The sequence below is a fragment of the Falco punctatus genome, assembly GCF_963210335.1.
Source record: "Falco punctatus genome assembly, chromosome: 9".
In the NCBI taxonomy this organism is placed as follows: domain Eukaryota; kingdom Metazoa; phylum Chordata; class Aves; order Falconiformes; family Falconidae; genus Falco; species Falco punctatus.
The window spans coordinates 40,651,865-40,677,812 of record NC_137589.1 but is presented as its reverse complement, the minus strand read 5'-3'; the positions used below and the strand labels follow the sequence as shown (position 1 = coordinate 40,677,812).

The 25,948-nt window shown below is 54.8% G+C and overlaps 1 protein-coding gene across 2 annotated transcripts; it reads left to right on the top strand.

Annotated features, from left to right (window-relative positions):
- PITX3 (paired like homeodomain 3) lies at window positions 1-24,239 on the top strand. Of its 2 annotated transcripts, XM_080400816.1 has the most exons (5): window positions 1-1,331; window positions 1,433-2,159; window positions 16,100-16,234; window positions 21,483-21,688; window positions 22,684-24,239. In XM_080400816.1, the coding sequence occupies exons 3-5, from the start codon at window positions 16,126-16,128 to the stop codon at window positions 23,245-23,247; spliced, it is 879 nt and encodes a 292-aa protein (XP_080256942.1). In that variant the 5' UTR covers window positions 1-1,331; window positions 1,433-2,159; window positions 16,100-16,125; the 3' UTR covers window positions 23,248-24,239. The 2 variants fall into 2 exon arrangements, 1 of the variants encoding a protein (XP_080256942.1); XR_013930273.1 differs by lacking the exons at window positions 16,100-16,234; window positions 21,483-21,688; window positions 22,684-24,239 and adding an exon at window positions 10,526-10,999 and having other exon boundaries at window positions 1-2,159.
- The last annotated feature ends 1,709 nt before the right edge of the window (window positions 24,240-25,948 follow it).

Sequence of the window (25,948 nt, the reverse complement as noted above, 5' to 3'; positions counted from 1 at the left end):
TTCTACTGCATTTCAACAACAAATCCTGGAGCACTCCCTCCCAGAGACCCTTCAGGGGTTGGTCCAGCAGCTGTATCAAGGTTGCCCTAATGAAAGACTCCTGGTGCAGGTCCCTGGATGGTCTTAATCCAGCAGTCTTCACACTGCGCTCCACAGGGAACAAGCTTGTGACATAGTGCCGGTTCATATTTCCACTTGCTCAAGGGAAATAGCTAAAAATACCTTTGTTTCATTATTACGTGAAAGCGTAAGCACTGACTGTATTTGCTGCAGGCTACTGGTGGCGAAGGGTTTGGAGGGAGAGGGAGGCAGTCCAAAACAAGGTCCCTTCATTGCTGCAGACCTTGAGTAGGGTTTTCAGCTTGCAGCATGTGGTGGTAGAGACAGAGTGCCCTGTGCAAAGCACTAGTGCTTTTACGCTGTGTCTGCTTCTCTTGAGGGAGACAAACCCATGCCGGGGTAGGTTAAAATCTGGGCTGGAAAAATATGTGGTCTGGCTTGCTGTCATTTTTGGCAGGCAAAAAAAGTAGTAAGGCAAACACAAACCCCAGATTACTACCGTTAAAACACCACGGTAATTTCTTATAAGTGTGTCAACACAGTGACTCCTTTGAAACTCTCCGTGTTTATACTGAATTGATGTGTTTGCGCATATTTTTGAATTGTAATCCATAATGCCTGGGTCTACTTAACCTCTCTTTACATCCCGTGCTTCATGTGCGTTTGTCTCCCCATACATATCTATATGCCACGTTACACATTTAGCAGGCTCCCTAAATATGGCTCATAAATCACCTAGGGTTAAAATTCACTCCTGTTCTCACAACGTTATTTCCTAATCTCTAAAACATGTCAGTGGAAGAGCTTGGAGGTGACCTTTGGCATCATAAATCGGAGAGTGGGTTGACATGGAAATGACCTCAAGAAGATCAGAGCGTGGAACCACACACCCAGCCCCGTGAGCCTGGCCGGGATAACCCCCCGGGCCCCGGCAGGCCGAGCCCGGTTCCTGCAGAGCCCTGCCCGAGGGCGCGGAAGAGGGAACGCGGCTGCCCGGGGCGGCCCGTGGGCACCGACACGTCCGAGGGTCGCGGTGGCGGGAATGAGCCTCGGGGGACGTTTCAGGGAGGGGTCGCACCCTGTGCCGCCGCACCGGGATTTTGCCATCACCTTCGGCAGGAGCCGGGCTGGAGCCTGAACTTGGGTTCCCAGCGAGCCATCGGCGGGCGGGAGCGCGGTGTTCCCCGCACAGCCGGCAGCTCCCGTGTCCCGGGAGATGCAGCACGGGATTGCCAAGGAAGCGCAACTCGGTGCCGCCGGGAGCCGCGGCGGTGCGTGCGGTAATTAGCCTGTACTTAGCATCCCCTGCAACCGCGGCTCCACCGCGCCGGGGAGCGCTCCAGCCGCCGACTGCCCCCGTGTTTCCCCCCAGGAACCTCGGCCAGACTGGCGGCTCCCGCTGTAAAGCCCGGCCGGGCTCGCCGCGCCTGCACCGAGAGGAGCGGGCGGCCCGCACGGGCTCCGGGGTACCGGATCGCCAAGCAGTGAGCAACGCGCGCAGGCAACGGTCACGGCGGTGCTAACAGCAACATGTAAGTGTGCATATACATATATATACACGGGGAAAAATAAAAACATATCTATCGCTACAGGGCTGGCCGAGCGGGCAGCGCAGCGCCCGGGAGATGCCCGGCGCGGCCGAGGCGACGGCCCCGGGGCGGTGGGACGGGGCGGGGCCGGGGGCGGGACCCACCGCCCTCCTCGGCGAGCCCGGGGCGGGTTGGAAATGAGGCGCGGGGCGATTGGGCGGTGGGGGCGCGGGGCGGGGCTGGGGCGGGCGGTGCTGGACGGGGCGGGCGGCGGCGGGCGCGCAGCTGGAATGGGGCGGGCGGGAGCGGGGCGCCCGGTGCAGCTGGCGGGGGGCGCCGGCCGCCCGCCATAAAGTGAATGGCCAGGGTGAATGGGAGGCAGTCGGCCGGCGCCCTCCACCTCCGCCCTCCCCGTGAGCCGCGGGCCGGCAGCGAGGCGCACGGTGACCGGAGAGCCGGGGGGATTTACTTTCTGACAGCGGCAGAGCAGCCCGGGCCGCGGGGCGGGGGCCAGCTTCGCCCCGCTCGCAGGATTAAGGCCGCCCAGCCGAGCCCGCATCTGGAGCCGCTGTAAGTGCCCCTCCGTCCCCGGCCTCCCGGGCGGGGTCCTCCCCTTCTTTACCCGTGAGTCCCCCGGTGCCAGCTTAGGCGTGCGGCGCCGGCCGCCCCCAGCTCTTCCGACGCCGGCGCGGGGCGAGAGCATCCCCGGCGGGGAGGCTCGGCGTGCTCCGCCCGCCGGCTGCCCCGCTCCCGCCCGGGGCCCTCTTTTTGCTGGTCCCCGCGGGGCAAGGGCCGGCAGCCAGGGGCAGGGGGGGAGCGGGCGGATCGAGCTCTGCCCCGCCAGCCAGAAGGGGTCCCGGAGCCCCGTGCCCGGCGCTGCCGCGACCGCCGCCTGCCCGCCCGGCCGCCGCCGGAGTGCCGCAGCCCCGGCCGCCCCCTCGGGGCCACCGCGGGCCCCTCTCGGCAAGCGCGGCCGGAGCCTCTCGCCGTTGCTAAACTTAGTCATTTTCCACTCGGGCGAGCGGGGCCGGGGCTGTTTAAATTAGCCGGGGCTCGCCGTAAATAACGGCGCTGCGGCTCAGCTGTCTGCAGGGTCCGGGGGAGAAGGGCGCAGGGAGCCGCCGCGGGGGGAAGGCGGGCAGCCCGACGGCTGTTGGACAGTTGGATGAATGGTATTTATGTAACGGGCTGGCTCCTGTTTACAGCAGAGCCGACCTCCCTGCAGCGCCGGGGAGAGGGCGAGCCGGCCCCCGAGGACGGGGCGAACCGGCCCCGGGGCGCTAGTGGCTGCTGCGCGCTGGGGGCCCGGCCGGGAATAGCAGCCGTGGCGGGGCAGGGGGGGAGGCAGCGCCGACCCCCGCGGCAGCGCCTCCGGGAGCTCCGAGCCGTCCCGGCCGAGCGCGGCCGCCCGGCGCCGGGAGCCTGCGGGCAGGGCCGGCGGTCGGACCTCCGGGTGCTTGCACGGGGGCACGGTGCGAACCGGCCTCCCGGGGAACCCGGCCGACCGCAGCGGCCGCCCGACGGAGTCCGACACCGGCCGCTCACCCCGGCTATTCCGCGCTCAACGAGTGCGGCCCCGGGGGAAGGAGCAGCCCGCCGGCGCGGCACCCCCTTGTCCTTCCCGCCGTGCCCCTCCACGACGCGGGGGAGAGGCACGGCTTCGCCCCGGCTGGCCGCGGCTCTGGCGGGGGAGGGCGGCCGGCCCCGCTCCGCCGCAGCTGCTGGAGCGGCCCCGGGGGGGCGGCGGGCCCAGTGCCGCCGAGCGGGGCACACCTGTCGGCCCCTCTCCCGGCGCCCCCGCGGCTGGACAGCTGAGGGGCCGGGCTGGCAGGGGTCTGGCTCTCCCCCGGCAGCGCCGGGGCCCTGCGGAGGCGCCGGCGGGGGTCGGGGCGGCCCCGGAGCTCCGCACGCCGTCCCCGCCCGGCCCGGCGGGTCGGTGGGTTGCAGGGTGCTGCTGCAGCGCCCCGGGGCCCGGCCGGGAGCCCCCGGCCACCTCACCCGGCTGCTGCCTCGGCCGGCGGCGTCCCCTCGCGGGTCGCCCCGGTGCCTCGCCTTGGCGGGAGGTAGCCCCCCGGCCGGTGGGCCCGCCGTCAGTGCGCTTGGAGCGGGGACTAGTGGCAAAGAGGGGAGCCTGGCATCCCCCCGGACAAGCTTGTGGGTCCTCTATGACCTGGAGGATGCAAGGGGTGAAATGGCTCAATCCCCTCTGCAGTTCGGGGAGATGCTGAAAGCAACAGCTCAGGAAGGTGCCTTTCAGGAGCGTCACCCCTGTTCCCGTCCCACCTTCCGAAGGCAGGGAAAGGACCACCTTTTTGGCGATGGGATCAGGGTCTCCCTGGCTCCCCACACTCCCTCCCGGCTCCTCAGCCCGTCGGTGAGCCATAGGGATGGGTGTTTGTCCGGGCTTCGATGGTGCCTTGCTGTGAGGGACAAAGAGCTGCCTGCTGGCTCCTGAGGGACCAGCAGAGCATGGTAGCTGTTTTCAGTCTCCACAAATATCTGCAGAAGCAGAGCAGGGTTTGATTTTTTTTTTTTTCATTAGCGAGTGAGTGGTCACACCGTGCCCAGTGCTCCTTGTGGGGAGACATCTTTCCCTGACAGCCAGGAGAGGGGTCTGGGCGAGGACCGGGGTGTTCCTGCTGCAACTGATGTTACTGGGTTTGCGTGACCTGCAGCCCAGACTCCCCCCTGAAAGCCCACCTATATTCCCGAATTGTCTCCTGTCCAAGGCAATGGTTTTAAAAACCAGTATCTCTGGCAGAGAAACCATTACAAGCCTCACTTAATATCTATTATATTTCTATAAGGGCTTAATTCAGGCAATTAGTAGGTCTGCAAATTGTGACTGGATTGCAAAAGTATTGGTTAATGCACCCTCTGGAGAGCTGGTAAAAGAGCGGCATCTTCTCTGTCTGTCAGATGCTACCCAAAACCTTGAGATTGAGAGGTGAGGCTGACTTTGGAGACTGCCAAAAAGAAAACGGCAGAAACCTGATCTAGGAGACCGCTCCAAAAGGAAGATGAGATGAGCTGGGGACATGAGGTCTGTCTCGTGACCCGGCACATGTGCCCCGGCTCTGGGGACAGGGGAGGCACCTGGGCTGGGAACGAAGTCCCGGATGGGGAGAGCTGGTGGTCTTATGCTGTGCGCCCTGCATTGGGAAAGCTGCAGGCTGAAACTGTGCAGCTGTGGAGGGAGGGTGGTCAGAAATGGGAGGCTGTGGTATCTCTGAGCAGGCTTAGTGATTATCTGTCTGTTTGAAAATGGGAGATTGCTATTTACTTAGGCCCTGATGGCAGAGGGGGCAAAGCTCTCCCTCTTGCCATGGGCTGCTGGGGCTGAGGGCATCAGGCTGCGCCAAGCCCAGGCGTTTGCTGTTGGCAGGGGGACAGCCTCCACCAACTGGCATCGAAGTTAGTGCTGAGGCCGTAGGAAAAACCCTCTCTTGTCAACACCCGGCTGAAATGGGCTGGGGTATCAGATGGCTGGAGAAAGAGGATTTCTGAGGCCAGCCCGTCGCCGCTTCCCTTCCTCCTCTTTGTGTGCCGCTCCCCTCACCAGCACCCCTGCCCTCCTCCCGCCTCACCTCTGAATATTAATGCCTCTGGCAGATTGGATAATAATGTGACTGGGAATTGAATGAAGCTGGTTATTAGCTCTGGGCTTCCTTGGGGCATTTAAGGGAGTCCACAGGCTGTTCCTGGAGGCTCGGCAGCACAAGGGACCAGGGCTGGACTGAGCACAGAGGGGGTTGGTTCTGTAGGAAAGGATTTGCTCAAAAGCCTCATCTCCCTCCAGCCCTGGAGGAGGACAGGTACGGCAGCCTGGCCAGAGCTGCAAATTCCAGTGGGATGGTTAGCGATGGATCTGCTGTTTTTCAGCAACAATTAAATATTAAAAGTTGTTTTCAGGAAGGAACTAGGAGATCTAGCTGGGCAGAAGCTGAGAAACGTTTCTGTTATTATCAGGCTTTAAAAAGAGATGGGGAGTGAGCGAGGGGGGTCCCCCTCTCCCCAGTGGTGTCGGAGTGCTGCTCAGCAGGTTTGGGAAGAGGGTCGATCCTCTGCACACTGAACAGAAAATTTCCTGCTGATTTGCAGGGTACAAGTTCAAGCTCAAAGCCCTCATTTCTGAAGAGCTGCATCTTACAATGTCTCTCCTTGGGAGTTACCTAGCCTTTCCCCGGGCAGATCTCTGGATGCTTTAGCGCGAAGGGAAACATCCCTGTTGTGCAGAGGAGAAACTGAGCTCTGGCAGAATTATCTGATCTGAGCCAGAAATACAACCTCTGTCCCCTGACCCTCAATCTGATGCTCAGCTCCACCAGAAAATAAACATTTATACCCTGTTAACTAGTGCAAAAGAGAAGGGAAACCAGAACTGAATTTGCAGAAGCTGCTATTAATTTTATCCATCTGATTTTTCAACTGTTCAAAGTGTTCAGAGATGGATTAATGGGGCTGTAGCTGCTGGAGATCTCAGCTGATGTGGGGAGCTGGGTCCTGCCTGCATTAAATTAACCCCTCAAAATCACTGTCAGAGCCACTGTGATTGAGACACCTGTTTGTAAATCCCTATCAAACAAGTTCCACAACCCCAAATCCGAGAGCCTAAGAACCACTTCTATCTGTAGGACGTAGCATGTACACCGCCCTGTTTCACATAGCCCTGATCCTGCAGACTGCTCTTATTAAATAAAAGCATTTATTTGCTGCTTGGGGAGCCTCAGTGGGATGGCATGGACTGAAAGGCTCAGCACCCACAGAGCTGACTGTAAAACCTGAAAAACTACAAAGATGAAATAAAATGAATGACTGGAGAGTTCACAGTTACTTTCACCTCTCTTCCTACCCCTTTGTGCCTTCTCCCCCTAACCCTCATTTCAAGCAGAAGCACTCCCCCTTACTGTCTTTTTCTCCCCCTTCCAATGCTGCCAGTTATGCAAGTCTAATTTCTTAAAAAAGCTTATTACAAATGACCAGTGAGAAGCATGAGGACTTAACTGTAAATCAAGTTGACCTGTCTGTGTGTGGACATTTTTATTTACTTCTTTTTCTGAAAAACAAATAAACAGAGCATCCCTCCCAAATAAAGCAGCTCCCCACTTAGATTTGAACACACTTTAAAAGAAATTTCTTTTGTTTTAGCCATTTTTATTTCCTGTTTGTTTCTGAGCTTAGACTTGACAATGAAAACCACATGAAATTCCCTTTTTGTTCCATCAGTTTTATTTTTGGTGCCACAATATCCCAACTTCCAGTTCTACAAGTTGGAGTTATTTTTTGGTTTGGGATTTTTTTTTTCTTTCTTTCTGCATGCATTTATTGCAAGGTTATTTTTTAAAGTAAATCTGTGGAAGTTTTTCTCCAAAATAAATTAAGTAAGAGTTTCTAGAGGACTAGATGTGCCAAGGTGATTGAAAAAAAAATATCTAAATCTTTAAGCTGAATAAATTGAGCCATAAAGCTCAGTCGGGGTGTGGATCTGTACCTAACCAGGGCAAAATTCCAAAGTGGCAAAGAATACACACTTTTGCGTCCCGTTGAGAAGGGGTTTTGCAGCTTTACTTGTGTAAGGTGGGCTTTAATAACAGCATTTAAACCCCCAGCGTCTGGGCTGAGCCGTGCCCGGGGCCGGGGCGGCCGGCAGGGGTCCCGCGGGGTGCGGGGTCCCGTCCCCGGTGCCGGCGGGCGGTGCCGGGGAGGGGGGGGTGGGGACGGTGACCGGGCTCGGGGGGTGACCCAGGCGGCTGTGTTTTGAGACAGCTTACTTCCCTCTGCCCCATCCCTTTTCTCTCTGAACCGCTTTGATGGGATTGCCTGAGGGCCAGGCTGGATGAGTAATGAGGGCTCTGCAGCTTGTGTCCCTGCCCGCCCAAACTGCTGACCTCCCAGGGCTCCGCATGGGATGCAGCCTCCAGCAGATGGAAAACCCAAGGGTTTAAGGGAAAAAAACCACCAACCCCAAACAGACGGACCTCGTACGCAATCCTTGGGCAGTGCAGGGCATTTCAGGGTCCTGAAATTCAAACCCCTTGATTTGCTGCTTGTGGTGTCTGTTGTGCCCCTGAATTTCAGGACATGGGGTGGCTCGTCGTGGCCTGAGTGGGGCACCTGGGCAACAGGCTGCGGGGATGGAGGGCTGCTAGCCCTCCCTGCTCGCCCACCCGCCCTCCTCACTGCCCCCCATGTGACAGCTCAGCCGTTTGCTGCGGGCACTCACACCAAGACCAGGCGACCTGTGGGCCTGATTCTGCCAGCGCAGGCTGCCTGCAAAACGCTGCAGGATTGGACCTGGCACTGTTTGCAATGGGGAGGGCTAATCACCTCCCTTGGCCCCTTCAAACACCGTCTGGGTAAACAGCCTGACCTTCAGGGCATGTTGCAAGGTCCATAAAGACAGAGTTGGGGGTGAGCGAGCTCCTGCATCCCTCCGGAGCCACCCTGCCCCAGCCCTACCAGCCGCAGTATCCCAAGGAAGAGGGGAGGGATACTGCGGGCTGAGATCATCTGCTTGTTTTATTCATGGAAGCTTTAGTCCTGCAAGGGTTTTCCTGCCAGAGTGCTTAAAAAAAAATTTAAATATAAATTGCTTGGGAAAAAAAAAAGAAAAGAAAAGGACAAATCATCGGGGAAACCTTACAGCCAGGCACAGCAGACATCAGCTCCCTCCAGCACTGCGGGTTTGCACTTTGAGACAACACATCCCTTGGAGCGAGCCAGCAGCACCTGGGCTCTCAGTGCCTTAACCAACAGACCCACTCGTTGGCCACGGTGGCGATGGGGCCATCGTGGCGCCCTTGGCAGTTGCTACTTTTCCCTTTGCAGCCTTGCAACCCTCTGGGGTCCACCAGGTTCTTTTAAAACAATGATCCAGCACCACCACCACCCTCCCCCCCCCCCCCCCCCAAAAAAAAGCACGCTTCTTTCTAGCTGCCAGTTTTGCCACAGAACAAATGTTTATGATCAAGTTGAACTTTTCCAGAAAGGGTTTCTAGCAGAAGTGCTGCAGGATGGCAGACACGGGCAGCTCCACGGTGCACCGAGGTCAGCCAGCTATAAGGGTGTGACGTGCCGACGGCATGGCGGCATCCTTCCTGACCTTCAGCCTCCCGCACCACCCGCTTGATTAGGGGCTTTCTTGAGCTTGTTTACTAATTGTGAGAATCATTTACATCTTCGATAATTTCTGAGTCACCCGCTGCCCTCCATCTGCATACAAAACTCCTGACAGCAGCTGGAGTCACAGAGCTCTGGGGTCCTTGATCTCGCTATCTGAGCCTCCCTAAAATGAGCCAACTTTATGGCCGCAGAGATATAGAAATAACCCTGCCGTGCTCCTGCAAGCACAGCCCCCCACGGGAACCAGGCCAGTTTCCTTTGACTGCTGGAATAATTAGTCAAATTCATACAATCGCCCAAATAAATACAGCACCGCATACCGATGTGCTGATGCCAGGCCCTGCCGCCCTTTGCTGCTGCGGGCAGCGCGTGCCCAGCCCTGGCCCTGAGGCAGGCTGCCGCTGCTCATGCCTGCCCAGCATCCTGGTTCGCAACCTCTTGTCTCACTCCTGGCTCCGCTCGTGGGTGCAAGGGGAGATCACCGTCCCTCGTACGTTGTGGCTGTGCAACTATTTCTCCCATGCAGATGCAGCAGATCCCGTGGTGCTGGCGCGGGTCACTTGGGAGCCAGCCCACCGGGGCTGTGGGAGCAGGCAAGGGCAGGCAGGGATGAGTGGGGTCGGTACGCGTGGGCCAGGTGAATACGGTGCTCCGCTTTAGCGGGTCCTTTGTTTCAGTTGCGAGACTCTCCCAGGCAGAATTTCTTACTGAAATCACTCTCTTTCCTCCCTTCCCCAAAACAAAGGGATTAACTTCCCCGAAGGACATCTATTCCCCCATAATTGCAGACCACACTCTTGCTCCCAGCACTCCTGCACCACAGAGCCTCACCATGGCAGCAGCTTTGTGCTATCACAATTCATTTCGGCAAAACTGAGCCTTTGCCGACTTATTTTGTTCCAGATGCCTAACAAACAAAATAAGCTGTAACAAAGCATGGCTTTATTAATATAACTGCATAGTTTGTCAGAAGGAAAATCCTAGTCCTGGCTGATGGAGCCAAGGAGCTGAAAGCCCTGCTGAGGCAGAGCATCCCAGGGATGCTGGAAACCCAGCCAGATGTGGCGAGACCTGCAGTGCAACACTTACAAGAGTTCAAGAAGTACGAATGTTTAGTTTAAGGAAAAACAAACAAACAAACAAACAAACAAACTTTGCAGCAAGTCTGGTGGGACTTTCATTCTGTTAGGATTAGCTCTTTGTTTCCAAATTTTGGGCACTGTTTCAAAAAACTATCCAGGTAGGCTCAGGGCAGCGCTGGGGTCCAAGGATACTAATGCATATAGCTTTAAGCCAAGCCAGAGCGCATCACCCTGCAGACCCCCACGCTTTAGCTCAGTGGATTCACACACACGCACCCATCAGGGAGGAAGATGTGTTGTACAGGACACGGTTACATCAGGGCTCTTCCCTGGCGCAGGGGCATGGTGCAGCCCATCAAATAAGCGAACAGGACACATTCCATTGTGGGATTTTTTTGCTGCGGACATGGATATGGAGCTGTCAATCCTTGGGACGTTTCCATTGTGATAATCCTCCGGAATACAGGCGATTTATTAACCCTCTGCTGCCCAGAGCAGAGGGTTTTGGCCGTCACCCTCCTCTGCAGCTGGAGGCTCCTGTCAAAGCAGAGGAAGAGAGCGGCTTGCTCTCACCTTGCAGGCTGCCGCCAGCCCCTGGGGAATGCATTAGGCCACGTCCAGCAAAGCTGGGCATTTCCCTAGCACCTCTTATCTGAGGATCTGGAAGCACTTAAAAGAATCTTGCTTCATTGCCTCTACCAGCTCAAATAGGCTCATTAACATCATTTCTAGGATGAAGGATGGAGTCCCAGAACAGCCCAGAATTTACCTACATCAGAAGCCAAGTCAGCGACAGCTCCTCATCTCCCCATCCTCTCCCCACCTCGTGTAATTAGGAACTACTCCGTGGGGTCACACACAAAGAGAAGAGTGGAAACAGCCTGGACACCCTCCTTGGAAAGCCAGCCTGCGGGCAGGAAGGGCCTGGGCTGCTGTGGTTAGCATGGCACCATGCACAGCCGGCAGTGCTCTCGTAGCCCACACCGCGTGCAGGGCAGTGCCAGGCAACTTGCTCCAACAACAGCAAGATACCAGCACCGCAGGGAGCTTTGGCAGTTCCTGCTGATGGAAGGAAAAAACACCCAAACCACGTTCCAGGCTTCAAAGCAGGACGCAGCACTGCGAAACCACCCAGTGCCAGAGCTCAGGGGTTAGTGCCCAACTGCAAGGACTAAATCGAGAAATAAAGTTTATTATAACCTGTGACTCAGCCCTTGCTGGAGGTCGATGATCCGTTTCTGAGTGTGCACCCAAAAGCGCTGCTCAGCCAGCCTGGGGCTGGGTGAGGTTTTTGGAGGCAGGCAGCTTGCTCCCTGTCCCGTAAATGGCTCTGCGCTCCGGGCCACTGGCTGGCTGCTGCTGCTGTTTATCTTCCAGTGATTAATGGTCACTCTTGGTTCCTGCTGCAATTCCATTAAGATTAGAGACTTAAAGCTACACTGAGATGTTTAGCAGTGGGTGACCCTGGTCTCCCCATAGTATATTTCTATAATCTTGAGGAAACTAAGATTAACTCATCTTGTGTCCCATCATCCTTTTTGCTTTCTAGCTGCAGGGAAAGAGCCCTCTCACAGGCAGCACTCATGTTGGCCAGCAAAGAGAGCCCAGCTTTCAGGTCTCTGTGCAATTTGTGTGCTGTGCAGGCTGTGGCACGTGAAATCGCAGCCTGCAGGCACTCAGATGGCACCATCCCCTGAATAAATGCACGTATCTGGAGAGCTAGATGCTCTTCCAGGAGGGGACAGGTGCAGCCTCAGCCCCTTCCCCATTGACATGGGGCAGAGGAGGCAGCAGGGGCTGCTCCACCTTAGCTGAGCCCCTCCTAGGGACCAAAGTACAGTGGCAGATCATCTTCCTGAAAATGTACAGTGAAATAGTGTCCCAAATGTTTATCTCTGCTAAAAGTAAGCCAGCACACGGGGTACACGAGCATGAGAGGAGTGAAGCAATCGGCCAGACTCCATCAGGAATCTTGTGACTCCCAGCATTTTGACTTCTGGGATTGATGGAGCAGGAAGAGACAGCTCTGACCCCAAGACATCTAGTGTAATATCATACCTTCACCTCAGGGGTGGAAGAAAGAAACGACACTGCCCCTCACTGATTGCAGAGCACCTTTCTGCCTGAGGGATAATGCTGGAGCCTTTGGAGATCAGCCATCCCAAGCAGAGGCTGCAGCCGCCCCGGCCGAGGTGCAGGCAGTGGGGGAAGCTTGCAGGTCCGCAGGGCTGTGCCTGTGCCAGAGGGAGCCCGCTCAGCTGGGCTTTTCCTTCCCCTGGGTCACCCCAAATGTGCTGCTGCCCGGGGACCCCAAGTATCAGGCCTCTGCTGAAGCGCCCTGGCATGCCCATGGGAAGCCAAGTAACATCAAAACAACCCAAGAGACAGCTTTTCCCCTCCAAAGCAGGGTCAGCAGGTAGCCTGGTCCCCGATAGCAGCAGAGCAGGGAGTTGAGCAGCATGCACTTGTCAATCTGAATGCAGCTCTCAGCAGGCAGCATCTACATCACAAAAGCCACCACTATAATTAGCCTTGCTTGGCTCACTGTCAGCCTTTATGTTTCCTTCCCACCCCTCCCAAAAAAACCCACAACAAGCAAAGGCATCTTTGCTCCCGGGTGATGGAGCAGCACGTTATGGAGAGCCAGGAGAGAGGTCACGGGGACCCCTGCTTGATCTTTTTGGGTAAATGAGGTTGTCTGCCCTGTGTTGAAGTGCCCTCCTCCTCCTCCTCCTGCCCTACTGGCCCTGGCTTGGGCAGCCTGGCGCTGATGCAGAAATGGAAAGAGGGTGAATGTGAAAGGAGCAAAAACCTAGAGCCAGAGCTGCTTTCCTCCCCCTGCCCTCCACCGTGCCTATGGGGCATCACACAGGAGCCCGGGAGAGGATCACATAGGTAGTGACTAGAAGAAAAGGTGTGTTTGTAACAGGTTTGGGAACCTTTATCTTGGGAGCAATTACGTACATCGATGGAAGGAGTTACAGGCGCCAAAGCAGGCTGGGAGCCAGGGCTAGTTTTACAAAAGTGAAACCTCTGAGCAAGCCTGGCTGCGTGTTACTAGTGCAGGAGCTTTCCCTAATGAAACCATTCTTTTGTGTTAAAAGAAAGTGAGATGAAGATGCAGATGGAGGTGATAAATTTGATTTTGCCTAAAGACATTTTTGAGGTGCCAATTTCAGTAACATCCCAAGACCAGGCAAACAACTTAGTAGAAATGCCATGAAGGTTCAGCGTTGACTTTCTTAATGTCTCTGCCTACAGCGAGATCTAGCCTACATGGAGGAAACCTTTAATTAAATCTGAAAGGGCTGTATAATCAAGAATAATACCTACAGTCATTTGTGACAGTGGCATGGGGTTGCCTTTGGGTAAATGCATCGGTACAGAGCTCATATGCTGCCCCCATCGCAGACTTCTCCTGCGGTCCTTCGTAACCATGCTGAGCAGATACCCCTCTCCTTTTGCTTCTCCATGACCAGCTCACAGCGAGACAAGAAGGCCTGACTTAATGCCGCCACATAGGGCACATGCAGTAGGTATGTAATTACATATATACATACACTATCTGCTCTCTGAAATCCTCCTCATTTTAAATTCAGTTCAAAAAGTGGAATTGTTCTGAGCCACAAGTCCCTGTTTCAACTTGAATGTGGGCCACACTTTAAAACCAGTTTTAATCTCGGTGCCCACTGCATCTCTGAGGCAGGCCAAGCACGTGATGCTGTGCCCGGGGGCTCAGATCAGCCTTGTAACCACTGCACTGCTGTGGTTCAGGACAAGACATGAATTTTCAGTGCTAGGACTGGGTTCCCCTGAGCCTTCTACCTTGTGTTGTCATTTACACCTATGGAACTAACCGTAAAATACTCCTCCCCCTGGTTTTCCCACCTCCAGTCTAGTTTGCACAGATTAAAGCAATGCAAGCCATGCAGAAAGAGTCCGAAAGCAAACAGGACCCGGTGCAGGAGGACACTGTCCTTCAGTTACAGCAAGGCAGGAGTCTGAATTCCTCCTTAAATCTGGTCCAGTACAGAGTCAAGCCCTAGAAGAGAGGAAATTGTGCTTGACAGATGCAATCATATGCAAATGGCTATAGAAGAGGGGAAATTATCATCTACAAACATTGGGCAGAAATTCCATCTGCCGCCGCCTCAAGAAGGGCTCTTAATAAATTCTGAGACAGCAAAGTGACACACATCTTAATCAAGACTTAATCCATGGAATTAATTCACTGCGCGTTTCTGCATAATTCCAAGAGTAATGCTAAAAGCCATGGCAATATCAGCAGCAGATGGACTCCCCCTACTCCATGCAAAGGTATTAAAGAAAACACAGCCCCTGTCACATCACTCCGTGTACGTACACATGGCAAAAAGCAACAGGGCTGTTCCCTGCTGCTGCCAGGAGCTTACACAGCCAGCGGACATCAAAGGTCAGGCTTGCTACGAGGTGCAAATGGAAACCAGCCTCACGCCAAAGATGGAGCCCCTGCCACTTCTCTCCCGGAGGAGAGGAGAAGCCCAGAGCCAGGCAGAGCTCTGGGAAACTGGCACTGTGTCCCTGCGTTAGATGCTGCTTTTGGAGAGTGCTGATTGAGGCCAGTGTTGAGACAGATTCATTGCGCCCAGGAAGGGCTGGGGATGGAGGTCAGGCAAAGGGGAGAGCAAGGGCAACTGCCGGGGGTTTTGTGAGCAAGATTTGCTGCAGAAACCAGGCAGAAAACCATGAGAAACTGCTCCCTGCCCTCTTGCCACAGCCTGGGGAGCACGCTGCAGGTACGGGGGTCAGCCTTGCCAAGGGCCCTGGTGGCAGCCCTGCTCAAATTGGCAGGAGGCTTTTGACAGCTCTGAAAATACATTCTTAGTCACTGTCATCCATCTCCAAAGGAGGTGCAACAGCTATGTGATTAATCACTTGTTTACATGTCTAAACACTAGCTAGTGCAGTCCAGGCGAAATACTACCTTCCGCAGGCTCCCTCCCCACCACGCATGGATCCGAGGGCCAGGCAATCCTTCTCCAGCTAGAATCCAACCGACATCCACCTGCGGTTTGGAAGTCCCAGACACCTGGACCAACCCCCCTAAACCCAGGCTCCAGATCCCGGCACAGTGCACTGGCTGCTGCTGTGCTTTAGAGTAAGAGGCTCCCTGGCTGGGAGGGCACGAGCTGGGGTGACCAGGAGCTGCTGGCCCAGCCTTCAGAAGCCACCACACGTGCACTGGTGGCAGGACATCACCGCACATATGGCGGGGCTATGATCCAAAACTCCAGCTACGGGCTAACGTGGGACCAGCTCACCTGTCTAAAGCAATATGGCTGGGCTGGTAGCGCGCACTGCCTCTTCACAAGTGTCCAGCATGGTCCAAACCAAAGTGCTCTCGGCCAAGCTTTTCTGGGCAATACAGGTGGAGGGTGAGGGGCCCCCGAGGAAGAACACAATGAGAAGAGGTGTGGAAAGAGGTGAGAGAGGAGTCCCAGTGGTGTGTGCAGCTGCAGGGAGCAGTGCTGCCAGCTTCCCAGCTGGGATGCTTTCAGCCAGGGGATGTGGCTCACAGGAACAGGACAGTCACTTGAGGGGACACAGGGAGCCTTCAGCCAGGATGACCTGCGGCTGGAAGCGAGCTGCTGCTGCAGCCAGGATCATTCATTCCCAGGCACCCAAGGCTGTGTAACATGATTCCCGTGTTGATTCAGGCTCCAGAGGTCCTTATGTACCCCAAAGGAGGCCACTTGCAGTGCCTGGGTCTCTGCTCCTGGCAGCAGCTGCGTGGGCAGCCGTGCCTTCCTGCTGGTGCACAAGTGCCTTTCTTCTCGATGCGTGTGCGTGTACGCCTGTGCTGGTGCTCTCGAGACAGCTTTCCTTGGGCTTGACCACTTTGTGGAGAAGTGAGGGAGAAAGAGGAGGGAAGCTGGGCAGGGAGGATGGGACAGGAGGGATATCTGGGGAAGGTGCTAACAGCCCTTGGCTGGCCCAGAACCACTTCCTCAGATCTCCATTACACAGCATGCTCCTGGCGTTGCTATTTCAGTCTGAATGTCACCTATAAATTGGAGGCTCTTTCTCTGAAGGCTGCAAATAGAAGTGTCACTAGACAATCCTTGATTTATAGGGAAGCTCAGCAGAAACCCTGGTATGTCCGTGTTCCATCCAGGAAACTCTTAAGAGGTCAAAGGATCACACAGGGATCCTTTGCTTTTCCTAGGCTTTCCCTCAAAGGTTGGCAAGTCCCTCCCAGAGGGATTGGGGAGAGGTCACATACACATATTCATCTCCCTAATCACCCTGTGCCTGTTGCTTTTTCAGATTCCTCCACCACCCATCGCTGCCCCATGGATTTCAACCTGCTGGCAGACGCGGAGGCTCGCAGCCCAGCCTTGTCTCTCTCGGACTCTGGGACCCCTCAACACGAGCACAGCTGCAAAGGGCAGGACCACAGCGGTGAGTGCAAGGCTCAAGGTGCAAGAGGTGCCCTAATCCATCCTTGTGGGTGGTCCAGGTGGCCAGTGGCTTGCAGGAGCCAGCTGCGGTGCTTCTGTGGACACGCTGAGTTCCTCTCATACCACGAGCCAGCAGAGTGCTGTGGCAGCACAGCCATTCCAGCAGGCAGGAGGAAGGCGCAGGGGTGCATGTGGCAGTGACAGCCACCTGGAAGGTAGGCATGCCATCCCGGTGATGGGGCCGCCTGGCCCCGGCTGCAGGAAGCCCCTGCTCACAGCAGGCACAGCCCACGGCAGGCAGGAGTCAGGCAAGCTGGGTCACTGCCCAACTGAGATTGTCTTGTATTTGCCTGAAGTGGGTCCGCAGAGTGGGAGAGCTCTCCCCGCAACGTGGGAAATCTCATCCAAGGTGCAGAGGGCTACACCTAGTTATAAACTGGCCTTTTTTTAAAAAAAAACAAACCAACTGTGTTTAAATTGCTTAGGTTAAAACTTTCCATGCTACAGGTTAACCTTGGGCTGAACTTCCCAGGTTCAGGCAATAAGAAGGAAGAGAAATACTGTCTTGCCCCTGCTTTAATTGATGAAGTCTGCTCTCCGGTGCCTTGGTGCAAGGCTCTGCAGTGGGCTGCTGCCAAGGAGGTGCCTCTGGCCATTCCCAAAGGCTGAATCAAACCCCAAGTCTACCATGTTCTTTATCAGGCTCCAAAGAAGAAACATCACCATTCACACCTGCTCAGAAATCAGCTACCAAATGCTGTGGCTTCCCCTGGATTTTGCATCTGTCCTGTGACCAGTCCATCCCTTGTTGCTCTGGATGCGGCAGGACAACACACAGCTGCCAGTGCAAGGGCCAGGGACAGCCTGCTGCTCCCCGTGTAAAGCCTCCAGGCTCACCCATGTGCAAGTTAATAAGCATAATGATGCAGATTAAAATTCCCTAGAGTAAGTATCGTGGAGGGAGTTACACTGGGATAACTATGGTCAGAGAATCCACCGGCCAAATTCCCCGCTGCACACGTACCTTAGTTGGGCACATCCCCAAGCTCAGTGGCTCCTCGTCAGCTGCTTTGGATGCACGGCGGTCATCTCCATTCAAGTGGCCTTCCCGATCAAGCCCACCCTGGCACGCCACAGAACTGCCAATTTAGGAGCTGACTTTTTTTTCCATTAGGCATGAGCAGCTAATTCCAGCTATGATCGCAGTCGTTTCATTGAGTGGGCGAACGTGCATGAGATATATTCCACATCCTATTTTGGGTTGACAATAAATGCTGGGTGCCTGGCTATGTCACTCCCCACTGTCTTAAATGGTCTAGAAATAAAATGGTTCTGGGAGGTGGGTGTTTGCCAGCCCTACCTGCACTCAGAGGCTGGCAGCTCAGAGGCCAATGGCAGCCACGTGTCACCAGTGCCAGGCAGAGCAGAGTGTGCCACAGGGCTGCGCTTCTGGCACTGCTTGTCTCATCTCAAGAGAGCATCCTCCCTGCTCCTCCTTGGCTCTGCTTCCTCCATCTGCAGAGTAAGAGATTCTGAGGAAGGGAGAAGAAGCCTTGCTTGTCTGGGCTCAGCTCTCAGGGATGCTGTGTCCCCTCTGGTGGTGTGGTGTGGCTTGTGGCACCTCCTTCTGTTAGGTTTCATCAAGCAGCACAGGTCAGAGGGAGAGCGAGGGTGAGGAGGGAGGAGCTGCCTTGCATATCCCTGTATTCTTCTCCTCAGCATAGATTCAGGGCACCCACACCGTCCATCCTTCCTGCGGGGTCCCTTGTCTTCTGGAATTGCCATGGTTTTGGTCCCTGCTGCAATGCCCAAACTCTGCACCATTTAGAGGGCATTTTTCCCCTGCCTAGGTGTAGGGGGATGAATCTGGGTTAATGAGCATTGATAACAGACAGCTGTGGGCTGGCTTCAGGGGCAGTGGGTTGGCTGGTGTAGACAAGGTGCAGCTGTGGCTGGTTCTGTTAAGAGGTTGGGCACCCAAGGAAGAGAGAGGAGGAAGAAGCAGAGAGAACACGTGCCCTGAGTGAGGAGAAGGCAGCAGAGGGATTGTCATGAAGAGTATGTTGGTATGAGATGGTAAAAGACCTTGTTGCAGCTTGATAGTTTGGAGAGTGCTGTGACACCTAGGGAAGAAGCAGAAATGAGACAACACTCCCCATAAGCAATGCTCAGGAAGAGCCACACATAGTGGGTATGGAAACAGAGAGGGCAATAAGAAGAACATGTAGCTGCAGAGATTTTTCCAGCCTCAAAGTCAGGATTCCTATGTCTCCTTCAACTTTGCAAGATTTATGGAAAGTTCTACACCAGAAGGTTTGGAGAAGACCAATACCAAAGCAAGATACTTGGTGATCTCTTCCACCCAGATGCAGCCCGTAGGCCAGTGGTACTTCCACTATATTCTCCTTCCCTCTTGGCACAGTTTCTTCCTGCATGAAGAAGGGCAGCCCCGAACAGGAGCTCGCTGTTAGGGCACAGCCTCCTGCTTTGCAGTGGCCCCTTCAGAAACCCACGTTTGTCAGGGGCTTCTGTGGGAACATATTCCCTGTGTACATCAGGGGCTCTGTTAACCCAGGCTCAGCAGGTGAGCAAGCAAACTGAGTAGCGGCCCTTCACCTGCACGGAGCCACTCCTAATAACTAGCTCAGACATGCAATCACTCCCCTTTTAATCTGTTTTAGAGATGGATAGTGTGGGAATCCCTCTTCCAACACTGGCTTAGAGCACTGAGCTAGAGAAACCAGATTTATCTCTTTGGCAAGAGTCACTACAAAAAAGATCCACATTAAAAGCATGCTTCCAAGAGTTCTGCTGAATGTGGGATCCCCACATGAAGATGCTCACTGGAAGAAGGAGAGTACCATGAGTCCACAGCCCACTCCTACCATACCACTTTTCAGGACCTATGGCTTCATCTGTTTCAAGAGTGCACTTGAAGGTCTCACGCGGGTACCCCCTGGCTGGCACCATGAGCTGCCCTGGCTCTGGGGACAGCAGGCAGCACCTTCCTGCCCAGCAGACCCAGCCTGCGCCCTGCTGTCGTGGGCAATGGGCAGCTTGCTCTCTGCGCGTTAGTCTTCCTGCTGTAGCATTACAGGTGCTGCAGAGGCAGCTGGTGGGGAGCCCGTGGGGAACCCACCTCGTGTCAGTCAGCACAGCGCCTGCCTGTAGAGCGGACCTTTTCCGCCCACAGCCAGGCTTCCCTCCACGAGGAGCGAGTGCCTCTCCCGCCAATGCTCTCCGTGGCTCCATCGCTCCTTTGAGGGCAGGTGCAGGGAGGGATTGACCAGGAGCAGCAGGGAGAGGTTTCCTGGGCTGCCACGGGAAGCGGGTAGTGGCACCAGGGTCCTGGGACAGCAGCGTGTGGCCAGGCTCTGTTAAAGCACCAGCTGCTGGGTACAGCACCACCCTGCAGCAGAGTCCTGTCTCTGTTGGGGCTCAGATGTTTTTCAACCTCTCTTTTAGGCTCTTTTCCATTAAGCTTTTATGGGCCATATTTTTCCAGAGCTCATCCATCTGACTTTAGGAACCTTTTTTTCCTTGCCCAGCTGTATTCCAGGTTACTGTCTTCCTGCCTCCCTGCTTTTTAAGGGGCTGTACAAGACACCTTCCATGTTAGGATTTTTCTGGACTTTGAAACCTTTTAAGCTACCTTTCACTTAAAAAAACCCACAACCAATGAGCAAAGCCAGGATTTTTTTTAAAGGTTGTTCTCCCAGATGCAACGGTTTGGCAACTGTTTGCAATAATTTCTTAGTTTAGCTGACTATTTCCCACTATAAAAGATCTCCCCTCCCTGCTGAAAACCTGATTTTCAGCTGGAACTGCTTTACCTTGCTTTTAGATCGGAGGAAGGAGGAGGTAAATATCAGAAACTATTTATTTTCACTGGAAATTATTTATTTTCACTGAAATAATGTTCTTCTATGGTGTCTTGGTTTGGTTCCCAACAGAATTAAGCAAGCTGTAGCTTTCCTCCCTGTAGTTGTCCTCCATGGATTGCCCAAATGTGACATTTTCTTCTGATGATGGAAGGTGTAGAGGAATGAAGCTGGGTTAATTAATATTGATAACATACAGCTGTGGGCTGGCTTCAGGGGCGGTGGGTTGGCTGGTGTAGATAAAGTGCAGCTGTGGCTGGTTCTCTTAAGTGGTTAAATAGCTCTGAGGGGGGCAGCCAAAGAAGAAAGATCTGGAGAAGAACATGTGCCCTGGGTGAGGAGAGATGAGGAGAAGGCAGCAGAGGGACTGGCATGGTGTATGTTGGTATGACATGGTAAAAGACCTTGTTGCAGCTTGATAGTTTGGAGAGTGCTGCGACAGGAAGGTGTTTGTATTTGCATTTGCATTCTCCCCTGCTTGCAGAGCACTGACAGCCCCGGGTGCAGCTGTGGCACAGGGAAGCACCTGGCTGCCCACCTCCAGCCATGGCAGCTGAAAGCTCAGCATTGAGGCCTGAGGTTGGCACCGAGGAGGTGGCTAGGCTGTGCTTTCCAGTTAGATACCAGTGTGAACGCTGGGGAGTTTCAAAATGTCCATTTGAGGGGCAATGACATGAAAGATGCTGCCTTTAGGAGGGGGATCTCTGAGCGAGGAGAAGGAGGGCATGGGTGGAAGGATGGGTAGCTGCTGGAGACTTTCATGGCCAGGTCTAAGAGAGGCCTTTTCCTACTTTTTAAAGACAAGAATATATGCACCGAAGTCAGAAGGCAGAGTTGTCAGAAGGAAGGATAAAAATTTGCGCTCCTCAGATTTAGTCAATTTAAAAGCCTCAACTTGCTATCATTGGCGATCTCCCTTTTCCCATCACTTGTCCACAAAAATGCTACTGGCTCTTTTGCTGCAGCACGAGTGGCAATTCCCATGCCATTTTCTAAAGGGCACCTTAGGCAGAGAGTTTTAAGCAGAAAGAAGCTGCTGATGTGGGTAAATTCTGCCTCTATGACCCACCTGAACTACAACAAATGAAAACCAGAGACTGAAAGTTTGGAAAATCCCAATCCAGTCATTTGGAAGCTGGCATCCATTACAGCAGCTAAAGAAGGGCAAGCCGTGCTGCATCGAGGGGCTGTTGGTTCTGGTGCAGGGTGGGTGCCTGCTGGCGAGGGAGACTGGGCCGTTCCTGTGGGTGCAGCAGAGTGGGACCTGACCGAGCACATGTTGGTTGCCCCATGGACGGGCTCCCTGAATGCATCCAAGCCCCTAACTTAATTCAGGGGCTCTCTCCCATCTTTCTGTTTCTTGCACAGACACCGAGAAGTCCCAGCAGAACCAGACGGACGACTCCAACCCTGAAGACGGCTCGCTCAAGAAGAAGCAGCGGAGGCAGAGGACGCACTTCACCAGCCAGCAGCTCCAGGAGCTGGAAGCCACTTTCCAGAGAAACCGTTACCCAGACATGAGCACCAGGGAGGAGATTGCAGTCTGGACCAACCTGACGGAGGCACGAGTCCGGGTAGGACTGCAGCCCTCCCACCTTCCCGGGCCTGAGCTTGTGGGGAGAAAGCTGCCTATGATACAAGCCACCACCAAGCTGTCCCCAAACCAAGGAAGGAATTAGGGGCACTAGAAGATTTCCCTGTCTCGAAAGCACGTCACCAGGCTCTGCACCCGAGGTGTGACACATCCAGCCACATGTACCCCACGCTGGAGGTGCCTTCCCTATCCAGTTTCACCTTGCAAATAACACAGGGAGATGCGAAGCCCAGGCTCTGCCCCCAGAGCCCCACCAGCTGGCTGCCCTGACCCAGCAGACCCCTTCCTTGCAGGGCCATCGTCCCCTGCCTCCGCCTTGCTGGAGGGCACTTTTTGGGGTTCCCAAACCACTGTGCAGTCACAGGCGTAGCATGGCAGGGCTCCAGTTGGAGTGAGAGCTTCTCTCTGCTACTAGAAATATGAGTTAGCAGCACCATGAATAGCCTTCCAGCAGCTTCCACGCTCTAGGAAGTTGTATTGTTTGAGTCCCTCCAACACTAACAGATTTTCCTGTTAGAAGACAGACTTCTAACACCCCACCCCAAGCTGGTCCTGAGGTGAAGTCAAAACAAGAGAGGTTATTTCCTCCACTCAGCAACTTTCAACCCATATCCCCCAAATACTTTGCTCCCAAGTCACATAACCCCAACCCCTCGTCCTAGGCTGTGGTCATTTGGAAATACCGCAAGTGTTTTCCTCCCTTTCCCCCAGTATAAAGGGCATCCTCCTGTTGAGCAGGGTGGGCTGTTCTCTATGTTGTAAAGTGGCAGGGGTCGGGTTTCAATTCCTGCTGGGAGGTGACCCTGCAGCCCAGACACCTTGCTGCAACCCTTTGCTGATGTTCAGTCCCCCAGCTTCCTGGGAGCACCCCTGGCCCTGCAATGGCTCTTGCCTTGCTGGGCAAAGAGACTGGGGCAAGGCCCCTTCCAGCGACAGCCCAGAGCTATTCCTGTCCTCCCCCTCTCTCTCTTGCAGGTCTGGTTCAAAAACCGCAGGGCAAAGTGGAGGAAACGGGAGAGGAACCAACAAGCTGAACTGTGCAAGAACAGCTTCGGAGCCCAGTTCAATGGACTGATGCAGCCTTATGACGACATGTATTCCAGCTATTCCTACAACAACTGGGCCACCAAGGGGCTCGCCACCAGCCCGCTCTCAGCCAAGAGCTTCCCGTTCTTCAACTCCATGAACGTCAGTCCCCTCTCCTCCCAGCCCATGTTTTCCCCCCCCAGCTCCATCGCCTCGATGACCATGCCTTCATCCATGGTCCCTTCCGCGGTGACCGGAGTACCGGCGTCCAGCCTCAACAACCTGGGAAACATCAACAACCTGAACAGCCCGAGCCTCAACTCTGCTGTCTCCTCCAGTGCCTGTCCTTACGCCTCAACAGCCAGCCCCTACATGTACAGGGACACGTGCAACTCCAGCCTGGCCAGCCTGCGGCTGAAGGCCAAGCAGCACGCTAACTTCACCTACCCGGCGGTGCAGACGGCAGCCTCCAACCTGAGCCCTTGCCAATACGCCGTGGACAGGCCCGTATGAAGGGCTGCCACTGCCAACCAGGGACTTGACCTTAGCCTGACAGAAGGAGACCTTTAGCCCCACAACAGCGTGCATCCTACAGAGAATGAGTGAACAGGAGAGAGCTAGAGAGAGCAAGAGGCGAGCAGGCAGACGGACCTTTATGAAGATTTGTCTAACTATCGTATGGTGAATTTTGACTGTCTTTCCCCTCCCAACCCCCTTCCCCCCTTGCCCACCAAACCTCCTCCTTCATGGTAAAGAAACCAAAACAGTCTACTGGGAGCCCCACAGGGAAACAGAAGCCCTGATGTGCGGGGTGCCTGACCCACGGGCAGCAGAACCAAGCATGTTTCCATCTGCCCCTCCAAGCCCTGCAGCAGTGAGCTCCCCAAATCCCAGGACAGCACGAGCAGCCACACGTCACCCCTGCAGGGAACAGCCAGGGACAGGACAATGTGGGTGTTGCCATTCGGTGCTTGGCCAACCCCTTCTCCCTGTGTGCGTGCAAGATTTCAGTTAAAGGTGTCTTGCTCACTTATCATGCAGCCAGTAAGTTGGAAAGCCTTGTCTCAGTCAATTGGCATCTCTCCTTACAACACTTATACATGCATGGCCCTTCAGACTTGAAGTGTTTAGGAACTGGGAGTTGTAAGAATATACAATATGTGCCTGTGTGTATATATATATCTATATCTACCATATATATACACATATACACACAAATACATATAAAGACATTAAAAATATGCTTTTTTGTTTTGTACATGAAATGACCTACAAAGTAGACCTTAAAACCAAAACCCCCGTCAAGCAAACATATCAGCTGCAGCGGCGTCCTGTCTGTCATGCTTTACTGCTTCAGTCATTTCCAGTCAGACAGGAACACCTTTGCCCGTGTACATCCAAAGCATCCCCTTTTGCAACAATCAGCACCCCCTTGCACATCTCCTTCCCTTTCCCTTCTCCAAATCCCATTTCCAGAAAAGATAATAAAATAAAAGTTGGCACAATCCCGTTAAGGCTTCTGCCTGTCTGGTTATTCAGAGCATGAACCTGCGTCTGAAGACTCAGAAATCAAGCACCAGCAGCCCAGGCAAGAGGGAGCAGCCTTGGGATCACCAGCCCGAGGCAGCCCAAGTCAGAACAGGGACCTGAGGTTTGGAGATGCCGTCTCGCTTCCTCACAAATCAAACCACTGGCTCCTCGGGGCAGCAGAAGCCCACAGCGCGGCGGGGAAGACAAGCCCCCTGCCTGCTCCCTGCCTGTGTGCACCCGCTGTAGCAGGAGGGTCGAGCCCCTCCTGGGTCAGGCTGCATGGGGCCAGTGGCCTTGGGCTTGTGGCAGCCCAGGGCAGGGGAGCCCCTGCAGTCACTCCTGCTCCCAGCAGCAGTGCCAGGGGAGAGGCTGGCTGCAGCAGCCTGCCCCGGGCAGTTTCTTCTGGGAAAGCTGTAGAACAGAGGCAGCTCTCCTGAAACGTATGTGCACCGGGGGGACCTGCTGCTTCAGCCAGTGCAGAGGGATGCAGTGGGTTTCCCCAAGGACCTGAGGAAGCAACACGTGCAGCAGGGGAGCAGGACATCCCTACCCAGTGCAGTCTCCTTTCCCTTTGTCAGGTGCATGCTCCAAGGGGAAAGCATGACCCTGATATTTTGCTTTCCTCTTAGCAAAATAAAAAACAACCAACACATCACCACAGCAAACTACTTAATGGGACAGGCAAACCAGGTTTCTGCAATGTTGTTAGCATGCAGAGAGGGAGGGAATTCTTTGCTAGGAAGGGATCCTCCCTAGGCCACAGTAAGAAGTCCCTCAAAAGCAAATCACACAAGCCACTTGTCTTTGCCAAAGCCTATTCCACAGGGAGCAGCTGCTCTGAAGGTATTGGTGAGCAGATGCTGGAAGCAGTCACAGATGTCAGCACAACCTCACTGCAAGAAAATTTCTCTTGGCTCAAAGTTAATCCAACATGAGGGAGCAGAGTCACCCTGTGCTGAAACAGTTACTGCTGGAAGCACAACCCTGCCTGCAACGTGCATTCAAAGATCAAGCACAAACATCTAAAACCACAGACACAGCACACCCAAGACAAGACCGCTCACTGTAACGTGGACCCTGCCTTGCTGCTTTCTCGGTCTTGCGGCCAGTCTCTGCCCTGTGCTGGAGCCCGCGTCCCGCAGCCTTCCCACCACACACCCCCATCTCGGTGCTGCTGCGTTTACCTCCCTCCTGTGCCGTGGTGCTTCCCCCTAAGGGAAGAAAGAAGGGCCTGGGCTTCTCTCTGATGCCCTGTCCTCCACTGAGCCTGACTCACAGCTGAGTCCAGCTTCTCTCCCTGATCACACAGAGCAGGTGGCGGCACAATCTCCTCCTACTCCTTGATGAAGGAGCTGAGCTCTTTACACACCTGGTCCTTTCCCTACACCCTTCCCACGTACCCTGCCTCTCCACTCCGTGCTGATCTCAAGCACAGGTGGGAACACAGCAAAGACAGAAGTTTCTCTCATAGATACCCCTTTGCCCAGAGAAGGAATTGAAAGAAGACTCAGCTTTCTTTTTGCTTGGGTGATGTGTCTATGGAGGGAAAGAAAATCCTCCCTTCTCTTCTTCCCAGATGAAGCCAAGAGCAACAGGAGCTCCTCCTTCCCTTTTAACCCGCTCTAGTAGGTGTGCTTTGCCTTGAGCAGTTTCTGTGCAGCTGTGGTGGTTCTCCGTGCTACTG

What these genes read in the sequence shown, in the direction of transcription:
- PITX3 (XM_080400816.1), top strand. Translation starts at nt 16,126, where the DNA reads ATGGATTTCAACCTGCTGGCAGACGCGGAGGCTCGCAGCCCAGCCTTG. An exon ending in CAAAGGGCAGGACCACAGCG is followed by an intron (nt 16,235 to 21,482) that starts GTGAGTGCAAGG and finishes TTTCTTGCACAG; the next exon opens with ACACCGAGAAGTCCCAGCAG. An exon ending in TGACGGAGGCACGAGTCCGG is followed by an intron (nt 21,689 to 22,683) that starts GTAGGACTGCAG and finishes TCTCTCTTGCAG; the next exon opens with GTCTGGTTCAAAAACCGCAG.